Raw genomic sequence first — 24,638 nt, 5'->3', positions numbered from 1 at the left:
ATTTGGGCCACTCCTGACTGAGTTGTCCTCCAGACTGTGGTCTCCTGTCTCAGCCTTCTCCTTCCAAGCTAAGAGTCCCAGCCCATTTCACCTCTCTTTTGGTCATCCTTGTTGCTCTTCTGTGTGGATTGTTTTTCCCTGTGGACATTACTTTACCTTTTTATCACTCAGCCACTCAATATCAGGATATCCTTCTGTAGCTCTTCATGTTAGGTTTCTTTTTCAGAGCACTGAGTAATTGGGCATTATAAGGAAAATTTCTTTATCTAGACCATTATTGTGACCAGCACAAGCTCTAGCACAATTTCCTGCCTTTTGCCTTTGTTAAAATAAACCTACCCTTTGCTCATTATTTCACACTCATATTCTATAACAGCTGTTTCTTTAACAGCTTTTGTTGAGGAAAGTCATTAGAAATGTTCTTAAAATCCAAGATCACTCTAGTCACCTTTATCCAGGTGCCTTCAAATAGCTCTAGTAGACTTGAGGCATGAGGCACTGTGAAAGCCATTTGGAAGTGTCTCTCATGTACCATACACCTTCTAACTCTTCATTACTATTCCGTCGGCATGTCCAGTGATGATGCCAGGGTTTGAGCTTTGAGAGACACCCAACCTGGAACTCCTCTACCTTGGCGAACCTGGCTGCACCGAGAGCCCGTTTGTTTGTGGTTAGGGAAGGCTTAAATCTGTTGAAGTGAGCTGTGGCTTGGGGATGGGGATCCATTGATATAATCCTGTCGCTTCAGGGGGAGCCATAGTTGGTGAACTTTCTGGGGTATTTGACGAGACGGGGGAGATTTCCTCTCTCACCCCCAGACACTGCTTTCCAAAGGCTATTACTCGCCAAGATAAGACAAAACCATCAATGGAGACACTTCCCTGCATGTAGTCCTGTAACTACGTGTGTGTCCTTTCCACGCCCATCTCAGCCCCTCCAGAAAGGATATTCCAATAGGAATCTGGATTCTGCATGGAAACACTGGGTATCTGTTCTTGTACAACTGTGGGACAACAATTATTTTCTTTTTCTGTCATGAATGTTAGCCATGATGAAAGAGGTCTGTAATTCCTGTGCAGCTTTGCTGTGTCTCCTGATCCCTTTCCACATAGCCAGGGAACTGATTTCTCAGGTGTTTCACGGAGTTGTGGGTCATGGGCACTGAAATAAGAGGGACCAGTGATGAGACTAGCAACTGGACCTGGAGTTCCAGTTAATGTCAAGCTTTGCCTCTTGCAATAACGCCACCTGTGCTTACCTAAACATGGCCCTTTTTGGTCACAGGCCTGGTGCTTTGAGTCTGGGTGATTTTGCAGATATATTTAGACTGGAGGATAGATTAAAATTTCTAGCCAGTAGAAGAATGATGTTCTTGAACAGAATTACAAACTGGAAAGTAGGGGCAAGGAGCCTATGTTGTTTCTAGATGAAGCTTGATAAGTTAATGGAAGGGATTTTATGACATGACAGGAATGATCCTCGAGTGAAAAATTAAATCATGGGATAATGGGCCTTGAATGTTTCATTTGCTAGTATCTCTGGAAGACTGCTAAGAAGAGAGGCGTTCTTCAGTTATTGATATTCTTTATTGCACTATGTTTTCTCATCCCCATGCTACAAACCTTTAGTTAGTTGTCTGAAGAAACCACAAGTTTTCTATCCCCCTGATGCAGCCGTGGCTTTTGGTGGAGAAAGGATCTTGCTTTATTTCATATAATTTTGGCTAGAGATGAGATCTGGATCTGATGCATTGCTTCTCTAGTGTCAGCCCATTCCTGCGTGCCTGGGTGAGGCATCTTGCTCGCAGTAATACGTTTATCGAACTTGGAGCCACAAAACATTTTGCCTTCAGCTGGACAGTCAGGTCCCTCTGCATTTTTTTCCTTACTTTATGGAATGAAGTGTGTGTTCACCTGGGTTCACCTTGGAGGTTCATTTTTAAAAGTCCTGTGGGTGCAGGAAAAGCAGGTAGATGTTGAGCTACTTTGGTCACTGAGATCATTGCAAGGCATCAGACCCAAAGACTGATGCTGATCCCCTTGTCCTGCTTTCCTCTGTAGAGAAATGAGCATGAATCATGAATATCCTGCAATCTCTCTCCTGTAGATACGGAGGCCTCCTGCAGGTCTTGGTGTGTGTCCTTTCTTCAGCCCGTGAACAGTTCAGTTGCTCACTGTAATGGGCACAACTGCCATGGGACAGTGAGTCAGTGACGCACCTCAGGGTGCTCTCAAGGTTAGGACCATTATGCAGTCATCTTTCATTCAAAGTGTCTCCTGCAGAATGCTGCAAAACCATGGGGTTTGTCTTTTGACTGAAGATGGTTCCCATTTGTAAAAGCTGTTTACCAAGCTGGAGAGGGGCTGAGACGGGCTCCCTCCTTGTTAATCATGGGCTGGTTATGACCACATAGCCTGGTCCTTTGGTCCATACAGCACTGAGCAAGTGCAGCGGGAGATTGAGGAACATCCCGGGTTGGCTACACTTAGATCAAGGAGGTGAAGGGTGCTTGAAACCTATAGAGGGAAGAGTTGAAGCAGAACCTTTCACGCAAGCCCTGTAGCCACTTCCAGCTTGTGGCGGCCCCACCCGTGTCCCGCTCATGGTTTCCAGTCGCAATGTCTGTGATGTGACAGTTGCAGCAATGCATTTTTCAGAAAATCAGACTGCCCTGGAGACCTCTGCAGGGTTCAGCACTGATACACAGTGTTATCTGGGGAGCATAACACACTGGAGCAGAACCCGCTCACAGCACAGTCCTGGAGCCACTGGCCACCAGTCCACTGTCCATCCTCTGCCCTGCAGTCCAACTCCTGCTCCCAGCACTGCCGAGCGTTGGGAGTACCCGCTGTCAGGGACACTGACCCACCCATTAGCACAAGGGATGTCTGTTTGCTGCACAGGGCCAGATATGCTGTTTCTGATGGATGTGGTGGAGAGTGTGATGGCTCTGGAGCGAAGCACTGTGGAACAGGTCCAAAGGTTGAGCAGCACTTCATCCCTGCACACAGGACCTCTGTTCTGTTCCTTCTCATTCTCTTTGGACCTGCCGTGCAGTTGTAGGCACTTTCTGTTGACTCTTCTCCAAACTAAAGTGTATTTTGACATCATCAATGAACACAAGACAGGCTATACGCTGGATCCCCTATGGGGGTTTATTATGAAAAGCTTTTACTGGGCAGCTCTGTTAATTTATGCAGTACAGTGGCTCGTACAGGATGCACACCAAAGCCCATCTGCCCCAGCTCCTGCCCGTGCTGACAGTTGAGGGCCAGAGAGACAGAGGTCTGCACAAAAACACCCCATAGTTTTGCTAGACTTTGAGCAAGGAGATGCCAGGGTCTACAGAGATCGGCAGAAGCCCTGCCTTTCCTGGCTTCTTGCTTTCTGGGATAGCCGAAGGCAGAGAGGCTCCAGGTCGCCAAGCTGAAACACAAAGTTGGACGTGACCCCTGTCATCAAACATGTTCTTATTCAGTGTTTGGACCCACAGCCACGGGACTAGAGAGACAACACACAGGGCCTGACCTACCCAACGCGTAGGTCCACTTCGCAGTCTGGCTCAGGTTAGTCCCCGCTGCAGCGGGAACACACCCCCTGGGCACAAGTCCTCTGCCAGCAGTCTGGGACCTTTCCCAAAGCCCTGCAGGGTCAATCTGTGGCCTTTCCCACCCACTGAACGCTCACTGTGCCAACTCAAGCTGGCGAGGCCCCCACGCCGGGCAGAGGGACCGTCCAAGGCCAGCGAGCTGGCTCTGCCTCCAGCTGCACTCCTGTTTGAGAACCGCCTTCATCACTTTATTAATAGTGTTTGTCATTGTGGGTTTTGTTTCTTCCCCTCCTTCTGGCATCTAATAAAGAGGCATGGGTCCAGTTTGCACTCATTTTCCATTTCAAATCTCTGCCATGTTTTCTTTCTTTTAGAAAGATTTTGTTTATTACATTTCTAAAATGTAACAAAATAAGAGACAAAGATCATACATAACCGCAAATGCCACAAAATTAGGACATGGTTAAACGATGCAGCAATAACCAAAGACATTCAAATGACCTTCTACAAGAGAAGCCGATGCTTGCTTGCAGAAGTGTGGGGAGGCAGCTGGTGGTAGGGGTGCAAGAGTCACTGGGAGAGTCTTTCATGGGTGGCCAACCACAGCTAGACATGCCTGGTGGCCACACTGCCTCAATCCACACACAGGAACCTGAATTGGGAGGTGGACTCCAGTGGCTGGTAGCAGTCATGCTGGGCAGGGAGTGGCGCTGGGATGTGGGCACGTTGCACGAACCCAGCGTGGTGTAATGCCGAGTGATCAGGGCAGGCAGAGCTGGGTCTGGGACAGGAGCTGCCCTGCCCAGCACTGAGATATGGAACCGCGTGGGGTTCCTCTGCCAGCATCTTGCTTTTGTGCTGCAGGGCCCCTCACAGGCAACCAGCCTTTCTGGTGGAGGACTCCGGGCTGCTGAGTCCGGCACAGATCTCCATGTCAGTAAGTTTTTTTCCTGAACCCAATGCAATGCTATGAGAAAACTCAGCCTGGATGTTTTGGACACTTGTGGGAGCTCAGGAGTCTCAGAGCAGGATGGGTAAGCCTGCTGTAGGGCCTGGCTCAGGAACCCTCCACACTCCATTGAAATGAGAAACCTGCTCCTTCCGTCGCTGTCAGAGCCATGCGGAGTGGAATCAGTGTCAGTGTTAATGGCAACAGTGATGCTGGTAATGTTAAGTACCAGGGAACAATTCCAGAGACCAGGGATTCCCATCTCACCAAAAAAGCTGAAAAACACAAGTTTTGGCCTGGGCTGGGTTCAAATTGAATTCTGAAAACAATGCAGTTTCCTCAGAATTAGGAGCATGGTTTGTCCTTTGTAAGGAGTCCAGGTTGCATTGCCACTAGCAGAAGCAGCAATTGCTAAACATTTATAAATAAACCAAAATCAAATCAAATAACAGTTTAGAAATAAGCGCTACTTCTACCAAAAGCCTCATCCTGCCTGTGTCCTTATCCCACCATGGCTGCTGGGGACAGGGCTGTCCCCAGGTGTGCAGGGCTCTGCATCCAGTGTCTCGGCAGTAACCACAGTGACGCCAGCGCCGCCAGCGCCGGCACACAGGGCTCATGAGTCAGACCTGGACAATTCACAAGATTAGCCTAAAAGCAGTTTTGCAAACAGAACAAGCATCACGAACAAATCTGAGGCTGATAGCCACTTTTTGAGCCTTTTCGGCATACTTAGAACATTATTGCTTATTTTAAGATTTTTAAGTTTATTTTAAGATTACTTTAAAACCTACAAGCATGGCCCAGATTCATAAGGAGGTGTTTTATCTAACTCAGAACTGTTTGCATGTGTTGTCCAGTAAAGTTATACTAGTATTTTTAACAGACTGTTTTGCCAGAAAACAGCCCTGGATACACGAGCAGGGCCAAGAACTGGTGGCAAATGCCAGGCAACATGGGAACTGCAGTCCTTAAGTACTCCCAATCTCAAGCCAAATGCAGAAACCACAACCACAGGTGACAAAACTTGAAGTGCTGGTGGCAGAGGGCAGTAGCAGGGCAGCCCACATAACGAGGGCTTGTAGCCCCTGTGCCTTGTCCAGGGCTAGCCCACCGTCAGGGCAGAGGCTGTGGGTGACTGTGCTGCGGCTCAGCTCCCAACCCAACTTCTCCATCCATTTCTGGGGACTGTAGGGGGCAGAGTTACAGCTTTGGCCTTTGGGGTGTTTGCATCTCTTTCTCAGCGTGGACTGAGGTTGTGAACAGGAGAGCAGGCTGGCTTTGGTGGGAAGGGGCCTGCTCACAGGGGTCAGGGATGAGCCCAGGGCACTAGGGAACAGTGCTGGAGTCCCCACAGGGCTTGTGTCGTGTGGCATTAGGCAACACGGAGTCTGCAGGGAGGCCGAAGTACCAGGCCTGGCTCTGCCATCCGTACTTTCAATGCTGTTGCCACAACTAGGCCTGAATAAGCTCCATACAAGAACAGGAGTTGAGGCAGCTGGAGTGCTCAGACTCGCAGCACATCCACACGAAGACGTGTCCTCTGTCCATCCAGAAGTTAAATTTTACTCCTGTGCCTCCTGCGGCCAAGATGCCCAGGCAGGCTCTGCTCCTTTTTTAAAAGCTTTCATTCTTTCTCCCTATGTGGATGTCTCTGTTTTTCCCCCTTTCCCTCTGGAGCTTTTGCCGTGTGTGTCTGGAGCACAGCACAATGTCCCAGCATTATCACCGCCATCCATCCCTTACACCACCATCCGTCACTCACACCCCTCCTGTGGATGGCTCCTGTTTGCAGCCCGCTGGCTGCAGGGACATCTTTCCCCGGACGGTGCCAGGAGCTGGGGCTGCCTCTGTGCCAACGCAGAGCCTGTGCGGAGGAGCAGTGGGGCTGTAAAAGAAGGTGTCAAAACTTGAGGACCATGAGCATAAAAGGGGTATCGTCTCCATCCTGTCTCAGCACTGAGCTTATCCATACTGGCTGGTTCTCTGGCGGGCCTATCTCTTCCAACTGCCGACACAGGGAGTGCTGGCTGGATGAGACATCTAAGTATGGTGCTGATCAGTCACAGGGCTAATAATCCACTTACACAGAGATTTTCCAAAATTCCCAGCTCTCTTGGGCAATGTGATATACAAGTTGGCAGGGGGTTGGACTAGATGATCTCCGAAGGTCCCTTCCAACCCCTACGATTCTGTGATTCTGTGATTTTGGGAAGTGCTCAGAGTTTCACTCCTGACCATGCCAGTGACGATGATGTGCCCCCTCTATTGCGGCACATGATGTGGGGAGGGCTTGCTTGCTTGATTCTGGCTGTAGAGCGACCAGGGCTGTAATAAATGAATGCCATTTGGAGCAGTGAGATAAGGTATTTTTTCAAGCTGCTGTGAATGAAGAGACTCCAAGCAAAGCTGGGACTGTGGGTTGAACACCCTGGAATAATCACTGGAAGTGGCACAGAGTGGCCATCGTCTCAGCAAATGTTAGACCTCTCCATTTGCATCCATCACACAGGGTCTTTTTATAGCCAGTGGTGAGAAATGGGGGGTTTAGGGAGCAGATCATCTCACCTGCTCTTTAGCTCACAGACAGGATGACCATGCCCTAGAAATTCCTGTTTCACCCTGGTGAATGCAAAGGCTGCCGAGAGTGCCTGGCTCCAGTGCCTGCACTTGCACCGCAACATTTGGTCAGAGGGATGAGAGATCCCTGAGAGCTGCACCAGGTCACCGACCTGAGACATGCTGTTCTCAAGGCCCTGGATGTTTATGGAGACTGTTGGTGCTCTGGGTCCGATCAGACAGCTGGCAGTGGGCACAACTCTGGACTTTGCACAGATGTCAGCTAAGGGATTTTGTATAGCACAGGCCTCCTCCCAGTTCCCCTGAGAACGCTCATTGTTTAGCAAAGGTTTCAAGCTGGTACCTTTTGGAAGGTTAATACTGACCCAGTATTTCTCTAAAAACCACTCTAAAAAAGGTCTTACAGAAGCAGCAGGCAGACATGGAACAGGAGGAGTGCTTTGCATTGGCTTTTCTATACAGTTCGTTGCTCAGAAATGTCCCTGTGGGCTCACCCCAGATCCCATCTATGCTACAGGCTCTGCCAGGTGTCCCCACACGTCCCGCAGTCACAGGCACTTTGCAAGCAAGGGAAGGAGGTAGCAGTAGCCTCAGTTCTGCAGCACTGCAAGCAGCAGGACAAAGTGGGCTGACAGCTCTTTGGGATGCCCAGCTCTTTGAAGCTCCCTCCAGGGAGACACCTCCTGCCAAAATGTTGACTCCAGCTACACCACTGTGCCAACCCATTGCCCCGGCAGCCTCACGTTCTTGTGATGTTCACCACATGTCATACATGTGTATAGTCAGTCAGCCTGATTTTTAACATTCTCCTCAATTCTGACATTTTCTGTGTTTGTCTTCCCTTGCTACCACTTCATGACAACACTTGCAATGCTCTACACGGTATGTCCTCTCCAGACTAATAAATTAGCTTCTAGGTGCTACTACAGTGCGATAAATTACATTACAGGGGTCACACCAACCTGCCTGTGCTCACAGGGCAGCACGAGGGAGTCCCGGTCCTGGGAAGGGCCCTTGGGTGCCAGCAGATGTGCCATGGACATGGATGCACAAGCAGGGAATTAGTTCTCCAGGAATTTGCCCTGGTGAATCTGATCACTACGAGTCCACATTAACTGTAAGATCAATTATTTCAGAAGCGTACAATTTGTCAGTCTGGTTTTCCCCCAGATATTCTTAGCCTATTTAGAGGACTGACAGAGAAGTGGATCTTGGCAGCATCTGGGGTAATAACCCATTTCCTGATCGCCACTTTCTCTTCTGTTTTTCACCACTTAAAGCTTCATTGTATGAAAAATGAAGGAGAAATCACTACTTTTCAAAATAGCTTGAGGGGATGGGGCTAAGGCCAGAGCTGAGATGCTCTCCTGAGGACAGACCCTATCTCTCATCATCTTCCCCAGGCTGAAGGCCAGGAGTTGTCCTGGATGAAGACAGCTGCCACTTTCCATCACTGGGGTCTTTACTGCCGTCTCAGGCCACATGGCCTTTGGGCAGCTTGGAGCTGATATCAACGCTGGGAATTTGGAGGCTGGGAAGAAGATACTATCCTAAAACCCCTGGGGGTCTGAAGAGTTGGCAAACCTTGCTGAGCATGGGGATCACAATGTGACCAAATACTAGGCCAGTTTGCCTCCAGTGAAGATTTCACGGCATCATGTTTGCACAGCTCTGGTCACTGGGTCTTGGCACTGGCCCCACAGAGGGGTTTCACAAGAAGGTGTATGGAATAACGCGTTGGTGGAGGGGGGGTATCCAGGCTTGTGGCAGGGTTCCTTGGTTTGTTTTCCATTCACTGGGGAAGTCCCCTGGCTGCCTTTCCAGGTGCTCCTCCTGAGCTGCAGCTCCTTGTGTGGACGTTGAAGTGGTGAGCAGGTCACCTCTCCAGGCCATGGGAGGAATGTGACGGTCTGTGGGAAACAGCCTGTGGGCTCCAGGCCATGTCACCAGCCTCAGCGCCATCACGGGATGGGGCTTTCTGCGTCCCTGAGGAGGCATGAGGGAGTTCAGTGAGGGGAATCACCCAACGGGGACATCGTCCGCAAGGAAAACAATGAGATAATAGCAGTGGTGCATTCCCTGGCAGCCGTAGGATGGTCTCAGAGAAGCAAAGGTCTCTTCTTTTTCTGGGTGCAGGGGCAAGAGGTCAGAGTTGACTTCTGCCTTTCCAAACATGATATGGCTCTAAGGAGGACCAGGCAGGTTCCTGCTGGAGCTCGTATGTAGCAGAGTTTGATCAGCATCTGCAACAAGACAGCGCAGGACATTTGCCCATGGGAATCCAGAGCTACTCCTACTGTCTGAGCACTGTAAACATCAGCTAAAACACACAAAGTCCATGTTTAGTGAGATGGTTTTATCAGCAACATTCCTGCAAGCAGAAGCCCAGGAATACAAACACACCACAACAAACACGTGAAGAATTTGATAAGGCTGAACTGCATCTCTGAACATCTCTCTCCTGGTTTTTCTCTGGGTATTTAAAGTTTTATGGTAGGTCACGATTGCTTAAGAGGCACTGCACATGCATTAGAGCTAAACATATTTACTTCCACTTCAGCCCCCAACATGGCAAACAGGAAAGCAGGGGAGGATTTAGATGAATCCAGTATCTGAGGAAGTGCAAGCTATGCTCATTCCCATCTTGGTGCAGGCAGGAGGTGGCACAGGGGAAAAGGTGAGAAGGTGGAAAGTGAAGATTAGAAGTCTGGGTCCATGCTGGGCTGGGGGTAGCTGTGCAGACCATCAATGTTGCATCATGGTAACTTAAGCAGGAGGATGGAACTCCTCGTGGAAGTGTCATTCATCAAGCCATTTCTAAAGGCTAGAAGCAAAATGCCTCTTGGAGTGCTGCGGCTGAGCCTACGCAGGCTACAGGCAGGAGCCAGGTGCTTACAGACGGGTGTCTCAAGCCTGCAGAGATGCCTCAGGTCCAGCTGCCGTAGGCTCTGGATCCTATCTGCCAGTCGAGCACGGGTATCTCAGGCAGTGCTGGAGGCTTATGCCCAGACACTAGGATTAAGCCAGGAGCCCTGTGTGCTTAATGTGACAGAGAGACCATCCATCTCCTTTTTTTCCTTTTTTTTGGATTGCTAAGGTGTATTGCAGGACTACAGTGGTACTAAGCAAAGGAGAAGTGGCTGTCCCTATGTTAGAACCCAGCGCGGGACACAAGAAGGGTCTTGTGTTGCTCTAATGAGTGGCAGATCCTATTTCTGGTGTGCACCTTGGCACAAAGCTCACTCCTGGGAAGCCAGAAAGAAGCTTGATCCAGCTTTTGCTTGATGTGTGAGACCTGAGATGTGGAAGGGGATGGCTGAGACATGGACAGTGAATTTTTCAGTTAGGAATTGTCCAGCCCAACAATGTTTTTGTTGGAAGATGAGCTGCTGAAGCCAAAACCGTTTCTCAGGGAGATAGGTCTAAAGTTTTTCCCCACTTCTTAAAATAATTTGTTTAAAAATGTTAAAAAAATAAAATATTTTAGAATTATACAGTGAAAAATTATGAGTGACCTGCTACCCCTTTTTCTCTTGTTTATTTTGCAATATCTCCCCACCGCAATTTGGGATAAGGGAAACCTGTAAAAATCACAGAAAGTTTTGCTGTGTGGGAAAACGGCTTCCTCCCAGCTGTGACAAGCTAAGAGCAGCCTGCAGAGCCCCCGGTGACACGCGCGTGGGTGGACGGTGTGCTGGAGCTCTTCCTCCAGTTAATGCCGGGTGATTTCACAACAGCACCTCTGCAAAGCCCGGGTAGCACCAAGCACCCAGGCTGGGTAAGGGCAGTGACAGCTCAGGGTTTAGCCCTGATGCTCAGCAGTTTTCGGCTGTGAGCCTGCCTGCAGGTTGCTGGTGGTGGGCTGGGGGCAGAGGGACAGAGCCAGGGAGGGGAACAGCAGACACACAGCCCCTTGCTGTGATGGATGGCGGGAACTGGGATGGTGTCGTTCTCCTGACAGCCGGCTTTTAGGCAGATCTGGTCTTGCCAAGCTGCCCCCAGGCATGGGCCACCTCTTTGGTGAGTTGCCCTGGCTGCATGATGGGGCATGCTGAAGCCCGAAGGGAGGTTGGGGAACCTGCAGCCATGCTCCCAGTCCGTGCCACTCGCCAGGGATGTGCCAGCGCTGCACTTGCCTCAGATTACGGTTTCCAAACCTGCTCCCCCCGTGCAGAAACATTCACTCCCAAAGAGCAGGACTGCAGGTCTCTGGGTGTCTGGGCAGCACAGAGGACCTCCCAGGGCTGCTGGCACAATCCTCAGCCGACATCTCCCCCAGCAGGACAAACCCAAAAGTGTGTGTGGTGTCTGTGGCCCTGCGCTGGCTGCCAGGCAGGTGGGGGAGCAGGGTGAGGGGAGAGGGGCGGCCTGTCTGGGCACACTGCTCCGTTATCTCCTCCCATAACGGCGTGAGTGGGAGGAGGGCAGCACCCAAGGGTGTTTGCCCAGAGCAGTCAGTCTGCCGGGCAGCGCCAATGCAAGCTGTCCACGTCGTAGGCCCAAGCTCAGCAGCAGGAGGCGTAAGGGACACAATGGGTGACAGTCACTGGGGAGCACGTGAGCACCCTACGCTGCCGTGACGCAAAGTCAAGGAAGGTAATATGGGAGATGGTGCCGTGGGTGGCATGGCCTGGCCATACCCAAAAGTCCTCAGGTACCTCTCCTGGCCAGTCGCTTCCCCAGCGGCAGTCAGGAGAAGAGTCCATCCAGCCTGGCCCGTGTCCCAGGGACACAGGGCTGACACAGGGTTCAGGCTCCCTTAGTGCCAAGCTCAGCATCCAGCTCCAGGCTCCATGGACCATGGGGCTTTGTGCCCCTTGTGCTTTCTCCCTCTTCTCCGCTCCACTGGAGCCAAAGAGTTCGTTCACATGCCCTCATTTTGGCCTGAAGAGCACTGGGAAGCAGCAGTGGGATGCGGGCATTGCATCTGCCAGGAAACCTGTGCCTTTTCCTGAGAAGTAATACATGAGATGAAGTGTGTGGCCCTTGAGGATCTGTGCTGACTTAGCCCAGGAAGAGATCTGGCTGGGTAGACTGCAGTTGTGGTGCCCCATCCCTGACCAGATTGGCAGAGGCTGCTCTCAGAAGGCCCTGGATTGATATGTGAACCAAAGTCCTTGGGAAAGAGACACAGCCAAGCCCTACTTGGGCCTTTATGGGTGGGCAGGCACATCTGGGGGGAAGTGAAGCTGATCCTCATCCATGCTACATTGCTCTCTCGACAGAAGGCGGGGAGGCTTGTAAACCAAGCATCTGCTCCGGAGGATCTCCAGTGTCTTACAAGGAAGTACCCATGAGCTGCCATGGTAGTCCAGCTTTATGAATTTAATATTTATAGGCAGACGGAGATGGGCCATGGCCTGTACTGTGTACAGCCTTGCAATTTATGTGTTGGCAGCAGTGGTTGATGGGAGATGTGTTCTGCGGCTCAAAAGTGTGCTTAAGCTTTGTAAATACAATCAGTTCAGGCTGAAGCGAGTGAACAATGTGGAATGTTTTGAGGCCAAATTTGACTTCAGAAAAAAAAACATCATTGGGCCAGTGGTACTTGAGTGTGTTGTGAAGCATGCGTCTCCGGGGCTGCAGCGTGACCTCCTGGCTCAGACAGTAAGGACCCCAGTACTCTCACTGCAAATTAAAATGTTGCATATGCTCCGAGTGCAAAAAGATTGTACACAGTGCCTGTAAGAAGCCTTCCTGAAAGACTCTTGCCTCTGCTGGTGGTCTTGCAGCTTCAGCACTGGATGTCTGGCTCACGCTCTCTATTTTTCAAAAACATTAATAATCATAATCCATATAAAACTGTCATATTGGTTCAACATGTACGTCACCAAAGCCCTCACTAATTTATCAAAGATTTAGTGTTCTGTTGAACAAAGTCTGATTTTTGTAAGCAGATGCAGTTTGCTGGATTGTCCTATCATCACCCACTGTTTCCACTTGAAAGATGCATCGTATCAGCAACTTCTAAAAGTTAAAAAAATGTACATTTTAAAATAGTAATGTAAACACTTATTGCATGTTCCATGATAGCCATGAATTAAATAGAGAGCTTCAGGGCTAACGCTGCTCGTGCCTAAGTGGGTCTGCAGCCCTGCAGGCCCCAGAGGGTGGACGTGCAGCAGACTGGTGGCCCATCACCGCGCTGATGGTGCGTTGCATAGCAGTTGCACCACTAGAAATAAGACGGTAAGCTACTCGAGGGAGCTAAAAATGCTCAAGCAGAGGTGGAAACTGTGACTGTCAGTCCAAATATGTGGCACACAGCGCTGCCCTGGCCTGTCTGGATGCCTGCAGGGCTGTTTCCATCTGTAGTGGCAGCACATCAGACTTTGGTAAGAATAGGTGAGCACAGGAGATGGGCAAAGAGCTGCAAAGGCGAGTGGAGAAGGCAGTGGTGGGAAGCAGACAGCAGAAAGGAGGGTCTGGTGTGGGGCTTTGTGCAGGTAAGGACTGAGTTTGGCTCAAGTGTGGTTCTGCATTTTGTTTCAGAGCCCAGACAGCAGGGTTGGGTATGGACACAGTCTGTCCCAGGCAATGCACATAAGGTCAGTTTTATGTCCCACCTGCAAAGGAATAAAGCGACCCAGGCACCTTTGGGACCTCCTCCCCGGCCAGTGCATCCACCCCATGGGCACCCTACGTGGGATCTCCCAACAACGAAACAGTGTAAAGCAAGACAGAAGGACGCAGTGTCTGACCTGCGGCCAGTGGGACACAGCCGTGGGGGGACGGTTAGGGCAGGTGGGGCTGGGCAATGAGATGGACGGGGAGGAGAAAGCAGATGGCAAAGTCCCTGCTGGTGCAGTGTAGGAAGAGGGGTGCGCGACAGTCCTGGCACACGTAGCACGCAGGAGATGGTATCGTATACAATGCACTATTCTTACTTCCTTATACAGTAAATTGGTAACTTTTTTGTATTAAATCAGATTTTATCACTGAGTCAATCTTGCACTTTTCTATTCTTGTTCTCTACAAATGACCTTTTTTAGCTCTCCTCAGCTCTTTCCTGATGGGACTCATTAGGAGCTGGTGCTGATTCTTACAGGCATTCACTTTCACTTAGCATCTGGAGATTTTTTTTGGACAATGCTTTGTTGAAAAGGTCCTTGCAGCTTTCTTCTGTGCTTAGTATCAGCAGCTCCTCCTGGGTCATGTGCCTGCATCCGACAAAGACATTTGGTGTGAGTTGAGTCCTTTCTCTCCCTGTTTCGGGCAAGATACGGGTGTCATCAAGGAGAGCACCTCCTTGCCCAGATGTTTTGTACAAGCACAATCTGAATTTGCAGATTTTCCTGATATATTTTGACAGTAAACCCCACATAAGCCTCAGAGTAGAACAATGTGGTAAATAAACAAACAACTCCTCTCATCCTTCAAAAACTCTCAAAAAAATTTACCTAACCTGATTGGATTCTTCATAAATGCTTTAACCCTACCATGTGTGCTAATGAAAACTTGGATGTCAAAGAATAATTTTTTCATGCGTATTTTGCTTTGCAGGGTGTTTGTACGCTTCCTGGTGTAAAAGCTGGCTGTTATTTGCTATCTGCATCATGTAATTAGCGGCCTGTTCTGTGGTGTGCAGAATCACTTCTGTCACCCAGTTTTCTCAGCAAACCAGACCCTTGCATAAAGGAAGACTGTTCTCATTTGTAGATCTGTTCTGTATTTCTAATGGTTCAAGAGCTCTCTCATGTGGGTTCCCCATGACTGTGCTTTTTTCATAACACCCCTGGCTTTCTGCAAATATTCCGTGCTTACAGGTGGAAATTCTTCCAGCAAAGCAGCCACGGATGCAGACCCAGCAGATAAGGTGAATAGAATCAAGCAGGCAACAGGGAACCCTGAAATCTTCCCCTGCAACGTTTCCAACACAGAAGAACAGATGGAATAATTAATTGTCTGTGGTCTGATTGTTTCACAAATGCCCGTCTTTGTTCACTGTTCCAAGGGTTGACTGGGGGCTCCCTCCTTACCTGCTCCTCCTCTCTTCCAGAGGCTGCTTTGGTGTCTGCTTCTCTACCTGATCATCCAAAGTGGAGCAGCCAGAATCTGGACCAGTCCCTTCAGGCACGGGGATGAATGGTGTGATCAAACAGGATCGCTCGGACCACAAAAGTGCACCCAGTGGAAATGAAGAAGAAAAGGCACCCAGAGAAAAGGCTGCCAGCGAAGTGAGAGATGGCACCAAGCTCCAGCCACCACCCTTTGCGGAACGGAAAAACGGTAAGTTCCTTGCCCAGTGGGGTCAAGAGAGGGGAAGTGAGACTGGGTAGATGCTAGTTTAGCATCTCTCACAAATGCTGGGTAGATGCTAGTTTAGCATCTCTCACACATGCTGGGTTTGCGGTTCATCATTATTTTTATGTGTGGTGCTTTGGAGGGTGTTTCTGATGGCAACACTTTAAGATTTAATGGAAGTGCCTCCTCAGCTCAATATTTCTGCGTCAGCCTTAAGTGCTGTTGTCAGACTTGAGGCAGTTACCATGTTCTTTGCGATCCGAGTGTTTGGTATAATATTGGCTGAAATGCAGCATTTTAAGGTCTTAGGAAGAGACTGATGTTCTGACCGTAGTAATGGGGTTTGCTGGGGATTTAGGGTGATGTAAAGTTGATCAGTGGAGAAGAAACGGAGGGGGTATTCTGTTTGCAAAGGTGCTGATAGACCTGTTCTGCTCTCACAGAGCACTGGGTGCTTCGGATAACCTTGTCTTCAGCAAAATTGCTTCAGATCAATGTAACCGAGAGCAGAATTTGGCCTGGGCCTCTGCAGGGGTCATTTGTGTTTCCTTGGCCATGGGTCCAGCAACTAGTCTTGCTGACAGATGTTGATCTGAGTTTCAGTAGGGATCTGTTGGTAGAAAGCTTATGGACAAAAAAACCCACAATTCAGCCTGCACAAAGCATGCTCAGGCTGAGGAGTTGTTTGCCATTTCTTTCAGGCAACTGTATAATATATGAAATGAAGAAAATTCCTTTTGTGCACTCTAAGGCTTTCAACATTAAGTCCTCAAAATATCATGTAATGTGAAAGTGCAGCTCAAAGGCACTATTTTTGCTTTGTGTCTTTGATTGTTTGCATTATTGTACAGGACCCAATTTTTCTCGATCACTATAAATCAGAAATAATCCAAATGATGTCATCATGGCAGTGTACTGGTGTCAGACTGGAGTAACACAGCAGAGAACCAGGCCCAGAGGCTGCCCAGACTAAGTCACACCCGCGAGGGCACTTCTTTTCTGCAGTCTCAGGTGTCAAAGTATACCTAAGATACTATGATAACAATGGGAAAGGTGACGTTGACTTGTAAAAGGGGCAGTGTTAAGACTATTTGGTGATGCATAAAATTCACGTTTCCTCTGTGGCTTTCACATCCTTATATTTTGCATCCATTTTCCCACATGATTTTTGTTATGGGAAGGCAAAGAGAGAGACATCTTCAGGTGCTCATAGGCAAAAGCTGCCTCTGAGCATGACCAGCAGACACCAACTGCACTGAGCCCCACGGCACCACGAGCATCTACCTTGCCACTGACCTTGTGCCGGGGGCTCATGCCCCCCAGGGTGCTGGCTTGGTGGCCCACTGGGGCATGGCTTCACCAAACATGGGGTGTTTGCAGTCTCTAAGTGGAAAGAGCCCCCCACAGTCTGGGCATCTCTCCAGCCCTTTGCTCTTCTCTTTTTGCTGCTTCTCCCTTTCTTTCACACATTTAGACAGAGTAGGGGCTGGGCTCTTCCTGCCGTCCCCGTTTGGGAACAGCCGTCTCCCTTCATCTCACATCATCTCAGGAGCTGGCGGGCCCACCAAGTGTCACGCATCTTGTGTGGCAGCCAGGCCTGCCTTTGATGTCACATTCTCTGGTGTGACAGCTCCTGCAGGGCTGGTGGAGCAGCCTGATGAGCACCCGGGGGGCAGACAGGGAGGGAGGCATCCCACGGCCCCACAGGCTGCTCCCCGTAGTGGTACACAGTGGTCATCTCCCTTTACCCTGCAGGATACTGCAGAGCCCTGAAGCAGATTTGTCCCCAACGAGGGCAGAGCCTCCCTGGCCTGCTCAGTGCCATTTGTTGGGCTGGCACAGCAGGGACCTTCTACCCCATCCCTTCACCACAGGGTGCAGGGTCAGTAGTTGGGATTGCCGTAAGGAAAAAGCAATATGTCAGTGTCTCCTCATATCCCACCTCCAAGAAGGGCACCTGTACAGCTGTATTCACCACTCCCACCCTCACCCCATGGATACATGGGGATAAGCAGCAGGAGGAAGCAGAGACCCAGCATCCAAGATTATAGAATTACAGAATCATAGAATGGTTTGGTTTGGAAGGGACTTTAAAGATCACCTTGTTCCAACCCCCCTGCCATGGACAGGGACTTCTTCCTCTAGATCCGGTTACTCCAAGCCCCGTCCAATCTGGCCTTGAACCCCTCCAGGGATGGGGCAGCCACAGCTTCTCTGGGCAACCTGGGCCAGAGGCTCACCACCCTCACAGCACACAGTTTCTTCCTAATATCTAATCTAAATCTCCCCTCTTTCAGTTTAAAATTATTACCCCTCGTCCTGTTGCTACAGTCCCTGACAAAGAGCCCCTCTACAGCTTTCCTGGAGCCCCTTCAGGGACTGGAAGGGGCTGGAAGGTCTCCCCGGAGCCTTCTCTTCTCCAGGCTGAACCCCCCCAGCTCTCTCAGCCTGTCCTCCCAGCAGAGGGGCTCCAGCCATCCCAGCATCTCTGTGGCCTCCTCTGTCCCTGCTCCAACAGCTCCGTGTCCTTCTACTGTTGGTGCCCCAGCGCTGGAGGCAGCACTGCAGGGGGGTCTCCCCAGAGCGGAGCAGAGGGACAGAGTCCACCCCCTCGCCCTGCTGCCCACGCTGCTGGGAATGCAACCCAGGAATTATGGCACTGAAGAAGGGAATGCCTGGGAATGAGTCAGGTGAAAGGGACGTAACTGCCACCTGTTGTATTTAGGGATCTTCCAAGGCATGTAATGCCTCTTGAACCCAACTAGTGGCATGCTAGGACTGCCGCTAATGTTATATTTCAAGGAGAGGCAAGTGCAAGATGTGTGACCCCCACCTCCACCTGCCCTGTAGCATCCCATCTCCTGAGGGTACAGGGTGTGAACACCTCAGCCAGGCACGATCTGGCCCCTGCCCCTGATCTTTCCAGCAGAGCCCTCCATCCGCGGGCTGGGGATCTGTGGTGGTTCGGTGGGCATTGGACAGACACATGTCTGTCAAAGGCACAGCTCCTCAGAGAGGACTAGCTCCTGCCCGAGTCTGAACTTTCAAACTGCAGTCTTTATTTGACTTAACTTTGATTTAATAAAAACAGTCTAGCTAGAATATTTTTAAATAGGAAAATAGTCTTTTTAACTCTAGTATTACTCAAAAATGGCTCAGGGGATTTAATTTAAATTTGTAAAAATAAATCACCTTTGAGCAAGCAGAAAGCCCATTCAGCAGGACCTACAAAAACTCAGGACTGGATGCACAGGCCCAGGAAAATGGAAACTGCTGTCCCTACCACAAGCAGGAATCCTGACATCTGCCTGCCCAGCTGTACCCCCAGCCCCTGGCCTTTTTCTCCCCTGGGATGGTACCATGGCAGGCTGCACTTTTACCGTGACACTGCCAAATCCCACAGACCATAGTATTTATGTGCTCAATGACAACTTCTCCTCCTAATTTCTGGTCCACACTGTCCTGAACTGGGCAGAGCTGTGAACTATTCTCTTGGAAGAGCCTAAGGCAAACGTCGCTGTGGGTCTTCCTAAATTCACTAGTAACCCTGGGTTTAGAGATGAGATCTTCCTAGACCTCCCGCCCTACCCATTGCGCATGCACCTTAGCTGAGTACTGGACCTGTGGGCTCTTGCACTTTTGTCTTGCCAGAGAGAGGCACTTTGAGCTCAACGTGGTGACTTTACCCTCTCAACCAACGCTTTACCCAGCCCATTTTGCCTGTCCACATAGTGAGACTGTTGAGTCGCAAGGTCAATACGTGACATCTCTCGGATTGAGGACACACAGTGTTTTGCCCACACGTCTGTTCCTCACAGAGCTGGTTTGGTCACACACAAAGGCAGGTACAAAAAGCAATAACTCATGATGCAGTGAGCACATGGGCCCCTGCATGGCACTGGGGTTCCCAGCAGCCAGCTCTCTCAGGTGCTGGAGCCTTCAGCCTGGGAACAATGAGGGAGAGAGCCCCATTGTGGAGGTACCAGAGGTCATCACACCCTGATCCAGAGGTGGCTGTCACACTGCACACTTGTACTTTATCTGTGGCAGCTGTGCCTTGGGAACAGCTGTACAACATTTTGCCCTCCAAAACTGTCTCAGTGTGTGTGCTCGACGTGCGGGGAGTTAGGTATCCTCTGGTACAGCCCAGAGATACCGAAGTCCTTGGCTCAGAGCTCCTGCCCCTTGCTTCCTGCTCTAGGACTCTGACAGTGAGATGTATTTCACTTACGGAGTTATCTAAATGTGAAACATCCTGTCTGATCTGACGAGGTTTCTTTGCCTCAGAAACTGCCCAGGATGGGCTCAGTCCCCTCTGGAGGGTCCCATTTCTTTCCAATTACTATCAGAATTAGGTGACAAGTTCTGACCAAGACAGCCTTTAGAGAAGAGATTACTTTTACCCATTTGTCTCTAGTTACGTGTCTCCAAGTTTGGGTGTCAGAGCTCCCACTGCAGGTGATGGATCTAGTCCAGACACAGGTGGCCAGAGGCCACTGACTGGCTACTGCAGTCAGGAGAGCTGAAGAGTTCCCCTTGTGCCTACTCCAGTTCAGCAGCACGTTTGCTAACTGCTCATAGTGTTTCCACGCAGGTTTCCCATTGCTGATTTTGGAAAATGAAGTAGTTAAATTCTGTTTATTTGTGTAGTGAAACAGACCTTCTGACCACCAGCTCCTTTAGCCCCCTGCAACAAAGGGGAGGATTTTCAAGTGCCCATCTGGTTTGCGTTTAATGTAATGTGCAGAAAGGTTGCACATTTTCAGGGCCTGTGTTCATAAGTAGTAGATTGTACAACAGTTTATTACACAAATGGAGCTTTTTATTGCTGGGCTTTGTTGAGCTGCCAGTTGGGATAAAAAAAAAGTAACGTGCTTCGTAGTCCCTATCAAGGAAAATTAGAAAGCATTAAATTCTGCTCAAACTATCAGCCATCGGTGAGCTGGTAATCAAATCCAGAAAGGCTGGTGGGAGGTCAAGACTTTCTTGCTGTTGGTGTTTCTGAATCAATAACTACTATGAAAGACATGTAAGTGAAAGAAAAAAAAAAAAAGGAGCAAGAGATGTCTGACCTAGAAGTCATCACAACATCACAGTGCATAGGCCAGTGGAGGCAAGATACCTACAGGTTTTGGGGAGAAAACCTCACATAGTCCCTGCTTAGTCCTTGTGGCGAGCATGTGTTTTAGTTTAAATCTATATTGGAATGGTTATTAAATTACTATCTAGTCCCAAACAAAATCTAGCCCTTGTTCCACATAGCCAGGTAAGAGGTGTATCTACAGGAAGATTTTCCAAATTACCTTTGGATCCAAATCAAATAAATATTGCAAACACTGTATTGAACCCAGGTGATACCTAATCCGCAATGAAATATCAGCCTGCAGCCTTGAACTGCACAGCCCAGCCTTAATGCCACTTAAATCAGAATGTAAGAACTAAAAGAATTTCAGGAATCCAATGATACAAACTGTATTTTTAGAGCTGTGAGTGACTTGTGAGAGTGAAACATTGCAGTGACTAAAGATAGCACAAGCAAGGTTTTCCATGATTTATCGCAAGAACGCTCACAGTAAGTTAAAGTCATCGAATGTTGTGATAGCAGCACCTACACATTGGCGTGTTTTCAAGACAAGTCATTCATAACATATTTGTCACAGAGCAAAATTTCCATAACAGAGCTCTGAGCTGCATCTCACTTGCACAAGCACCACACACATCACTTTTCTGTTAAGGCACTGAGACGTTCATTTGTTTCCTAGGATCTCTTTCTTTCTTTAAGACAGCCAAGGGACAACCACTTGCCTGCATGTCTCAGACCTCTCACAAGCTCTGAGTCTGTCTGAGTGCTCAAAGCGGTGGTGGCAGAGGCTGAAGACCCTGCCTTGGACCCTGGTCCCACTCTGTTCCCTGCTGGCCCTCTGGAGTCTAGTTATCATTTTAATAGGAGTTCATTGAGTGACCCGTCATTCTTCCTTGGGGGTCTGTGTTGCTTTGTGCACCAAGAGGTTGGGTAGGACCTTTCTTTGCTGAGCGAAATGTCTATGAGGGTTATTTTAAGGATAAAGTCACGGCAAACATTTCCTGACACCTCATGATCAGCGCTGCTCTTGGCTGCTGGCCCTTGCTAGCTGCAGTCTGCAGGGTAAAAGAACTGGCTTGTCGAGAGAGGGCTGCACTGCAGAACTGTTTTCTCCCAGCTTCTAGGACACTGGGATGCATTCAGATAGAAAAGGCCCACCCTGCAGAGAACTCCTCTCACAGGCAGGTTGGCCTTCGCCTCCTTCAGCCGCCTGCCTGATAGCCTGAGAGTCACCTTGAGTCTCATTCTCTCACGTGTCGAGTCCCAAGTTCACCTTCCAGCACAGAAGCCACTGGATGTGTGGGGACCCTGGCCATGCTCCCCAGGTGGGGTTCCCTTCTCTGCTGGATGGGGACATCACGTGCAGGGTGAGGATGGTGGCCAGCAGGCTGGAGTCAGTTCGCCTCTCCCCCGTCCCTTGACTAAACCTGCTCTGCGTCCCGTGGTGTCCCTGCCCGGCTAACTGGTCTCTACCCATGCCCAACTCAGTGTAATCACCTTCACACCCTCTCGCAGTAGGGCTACGTGTGTCACGCCCATTTTTTTTTCAGGTGTTTTTTGAGATGTTTCTAAGAACAATTTTAATCTCATTATGACTCAGAGCTGCTGCTTTGTTTCCTCATTCAGGAATCAAACTCAAATGGGGTAGCCATGTGTCATGATCCCTATTGTTGTTCCATCTCCGTGTGCTTTCAACCAGGTCCTGCCATGCTTCCAGGAGTGACCCCATCCCGCTGCTTATCACAGCCCTGGCGCTGTGAAGTGCTGAGGGGTGAAGTGCTGAGGGGTGCTGAGCTGCTCTTGTCTTCTTTGGGTCCATTCTTGGGGTGGGGCTGAGTGCCCCACTGGTCAGGACCATTGCTCAGCACCCAGCAGGACTGAGCCTGCAGGAGACCAGGTCTCCTCACGCCGCTGTCAGACCAGCCTCAGCACTTGGTATCCAGGCTCTGCCTGTTGTCCTTCCCTTGTAACCATGCCTGTGGTTAAATAAACAAAGTGTGTCAGTGACTATAAGCTTTCCTCTCCCTGCTGCACCAGGGAAAGAGCACTGATGTCTCCCTGCACAGTTTGCGTTCGTGTTTCATCTCATTTGTGGCTATTTCTGTGTTCCTTTCACGATTTGCACGTTCTTGATGCCGTTGCTCAGAGCACCTGCGGTCAGGTTGCACTTAGCATTTCCCTCTTCTTTGGAGCAATTTTGAGACCTAGCTAGTCAAGGGTAAAGTTCAACCCAGGACACATTTTTTAATTCATGATCAAGCCTGATGGATGGCATATGAATGACATCTGAACACTTGTTTTTGAAACCGTGATCTGTGGTATAAAATCTGATAGCCCTGAAATCATAAAAAGAAAACATCCTCTTGCAAGAATAACACCGTGTTTACTCCATGTGTATTTAACCTACGGGACTCAGTAGCATGTTGAGCTCACTGACACCAAAAAATCAGGAGGATTCTGGAAAGGACTACGAATTTCTGGATGCAATGGGAATATCTACAACATCATAACAAGCAAGCAGGCACATACCCAAGCGAAGAATCTAACAGGGAATGGTAGGGAAGGACACCTATTGCGGTAAGTCCTTAGGTAAGATGGCCTAATAGAAAAATTAACTGAGAAATGAGGCTTAAATCGCTCTTTGTGGTAATTTGTCTGTTAAACCAGTTTACCTAGGGATTTACTGCAATTTCCAGCACTTCGAGTCTTTCAGTTGTGTTCCTTCCAAAAGATCCATTCTTATGTAAAAAGAAATGCCACATTTATGCAGAAACAGCTGGGAAAGTTTCTCTGGCCCTTGCTTCATATTCGGTTGCCTCAGCGCTCTCAGCTGGCAAGCAGCAGGCCCAAAGGAGGCACAGAAGGCTGTCACAGCACACACAAAGTACTAGAAACTTCGTTACAGTCAAATGCAAAGACAGCGTTGCTCCACATCAGCAAGTTATAACTGATACCTCGCTGCTGACACTGGTGGTCTTTAAACCTGTGCTTTTGTAGCATTGGTAAGAGAGGAAACGGTGATGATTTGTTATAGCTTTTAGTAGGAGATCACCAAGTCGTAAAGATCGGGAACACTGAGGAGATGCTCATAAATGGCGCCTCCCATCCTTGAAGAGAATGAATATATGAACATACTGGAACAAAAGATGTTTCCAGTTAATGCACCATCTGTGTTAGATTTGTCCATTCACAAAGAGGAAACATATTTTCACTCTGAATGACTTTTTAAATTAAGAGACAACAAGGAAAGCAAGTACGTAAGTTGTATCTGGGTGTCTGTGTGCGCAAGTGTTTGTGAGTGTGGACGTGCACGTGTGCATGTGTGAACCCCGCCGGCACTTCCCTCCGAGCTGCCTGACCTCTGCACAATTTACAGAGGAACGGCACAGAAACCGCACGGCACCACATAATCCTCATGACATTCTCCATGGTGCAGCGCAAACTCTTTTTTTAACTAACTTCGTGGAAATGGTCAGCAGTAGAGGCAGCCCAGGGTGAAACGCCTGGGAACAAGCCCCAGCTGTGGAAAGGGCAGGTAGACTCAGACCAGGGGCTCCCCATGTCAACCAGGGGCTCCCCATGTGGACCAGGGTCAGGTCCCGGGTGTGGGGCTTCCTCAGGCAGCTGGGAGGGCACTGTGACAGGGTGCCGGGCTCCTGGAGGAGCCAGGTCCACCCCCGGTGGCAAGGCAGTATGTGGGGTGAACTGGGGCTGGCCTCCAGCTTCCCGCAGAGGGGATGGAGCGGAGTTTTGTGTTCACTTCCACCACAATGTTTCTCTCGCTTGCAAAGCCCAGAGGAGAGGTCTGAGCAGTCGTGGTGGGGATGCTGGCTGTGCCGGAGCTGGAGGAGACAGTCCATGGCTGGAAAGCACGACCTGCGCTGCTGCTTGGGCTTGCACGCTGACAGTGCAGCCGGAGCCACGGACCTCATGGAGGGCTGGGGAGACCGGGGAGACCAGCGTGCCAAAAAGCCTGCTCCCATGGCCAGGGAGATCTCTGCGGGAGACCTGCTTGGAGCTGGTTATGTGGGGCTGGCCAGGGCGAGTTCCTTCCTTCCTTTGACATTCCGGTCACAATAGCTCCGTCTGCCCCCGTGCTCCCTTGTGTGCCCAGTTGCTCTGTTTGTGCGACAAGCAAAATCTCCCAGGGGGACAGACAGGCTGCGATCGTAGCCCTTGCGCTCCGTTCCCATGTTTGTTGTAGATCCTGCTTTCTCAGGGCGGGTTCTGGG

At 49.7% G+C, this 24,638-nt stretch overlaps 1 protein-coding gene across 3 annotated transcripts in view; it reads left to right on the top strand.

Annotated features, from left to right (window-relative positions):
• The window catches only part of MYOCD (myocardin), a 260,822-nt gene that overhangs the window by 127,829 nt on the left and 108,355 nt on the right, over positions 1–24,638 (top strand). For all 3 annotated transcript variants that reach the window (XM_074607630.1, XM_074607631.1, XM_074607629.1), the window contains exon 2: positions 15,079–15,308. In XM_074607630.1, coding sequence (XP_074463731.1) covers positions 15,161–15,308 — 148 coding nt within the window. In that variant the 5' untranslated portion in view covers positions 15,079–15,160. The remainder of the gene's footprint in view (positions 1–15,078; positions 15,309–24,638) is intronic.

Source organism: Larus michahellis, chromosome 14 (assembly GCF_964199755.1).
Source record: "Larus michahellis chromosome 14, bLarMic1.1, whole genome shotgun sequence".
Classification (NCBI taxonomy): Eukaryota; Metazoa; Chordata; class Aves; order Charadriiformes; family Laridae; genus Larus; species Larus michahellis.
The sequence above is the reverse complement of the archived record's forward strand: the minus strand, read 5'-3'. Positions and strand labels throughout refer to the sequence as shown.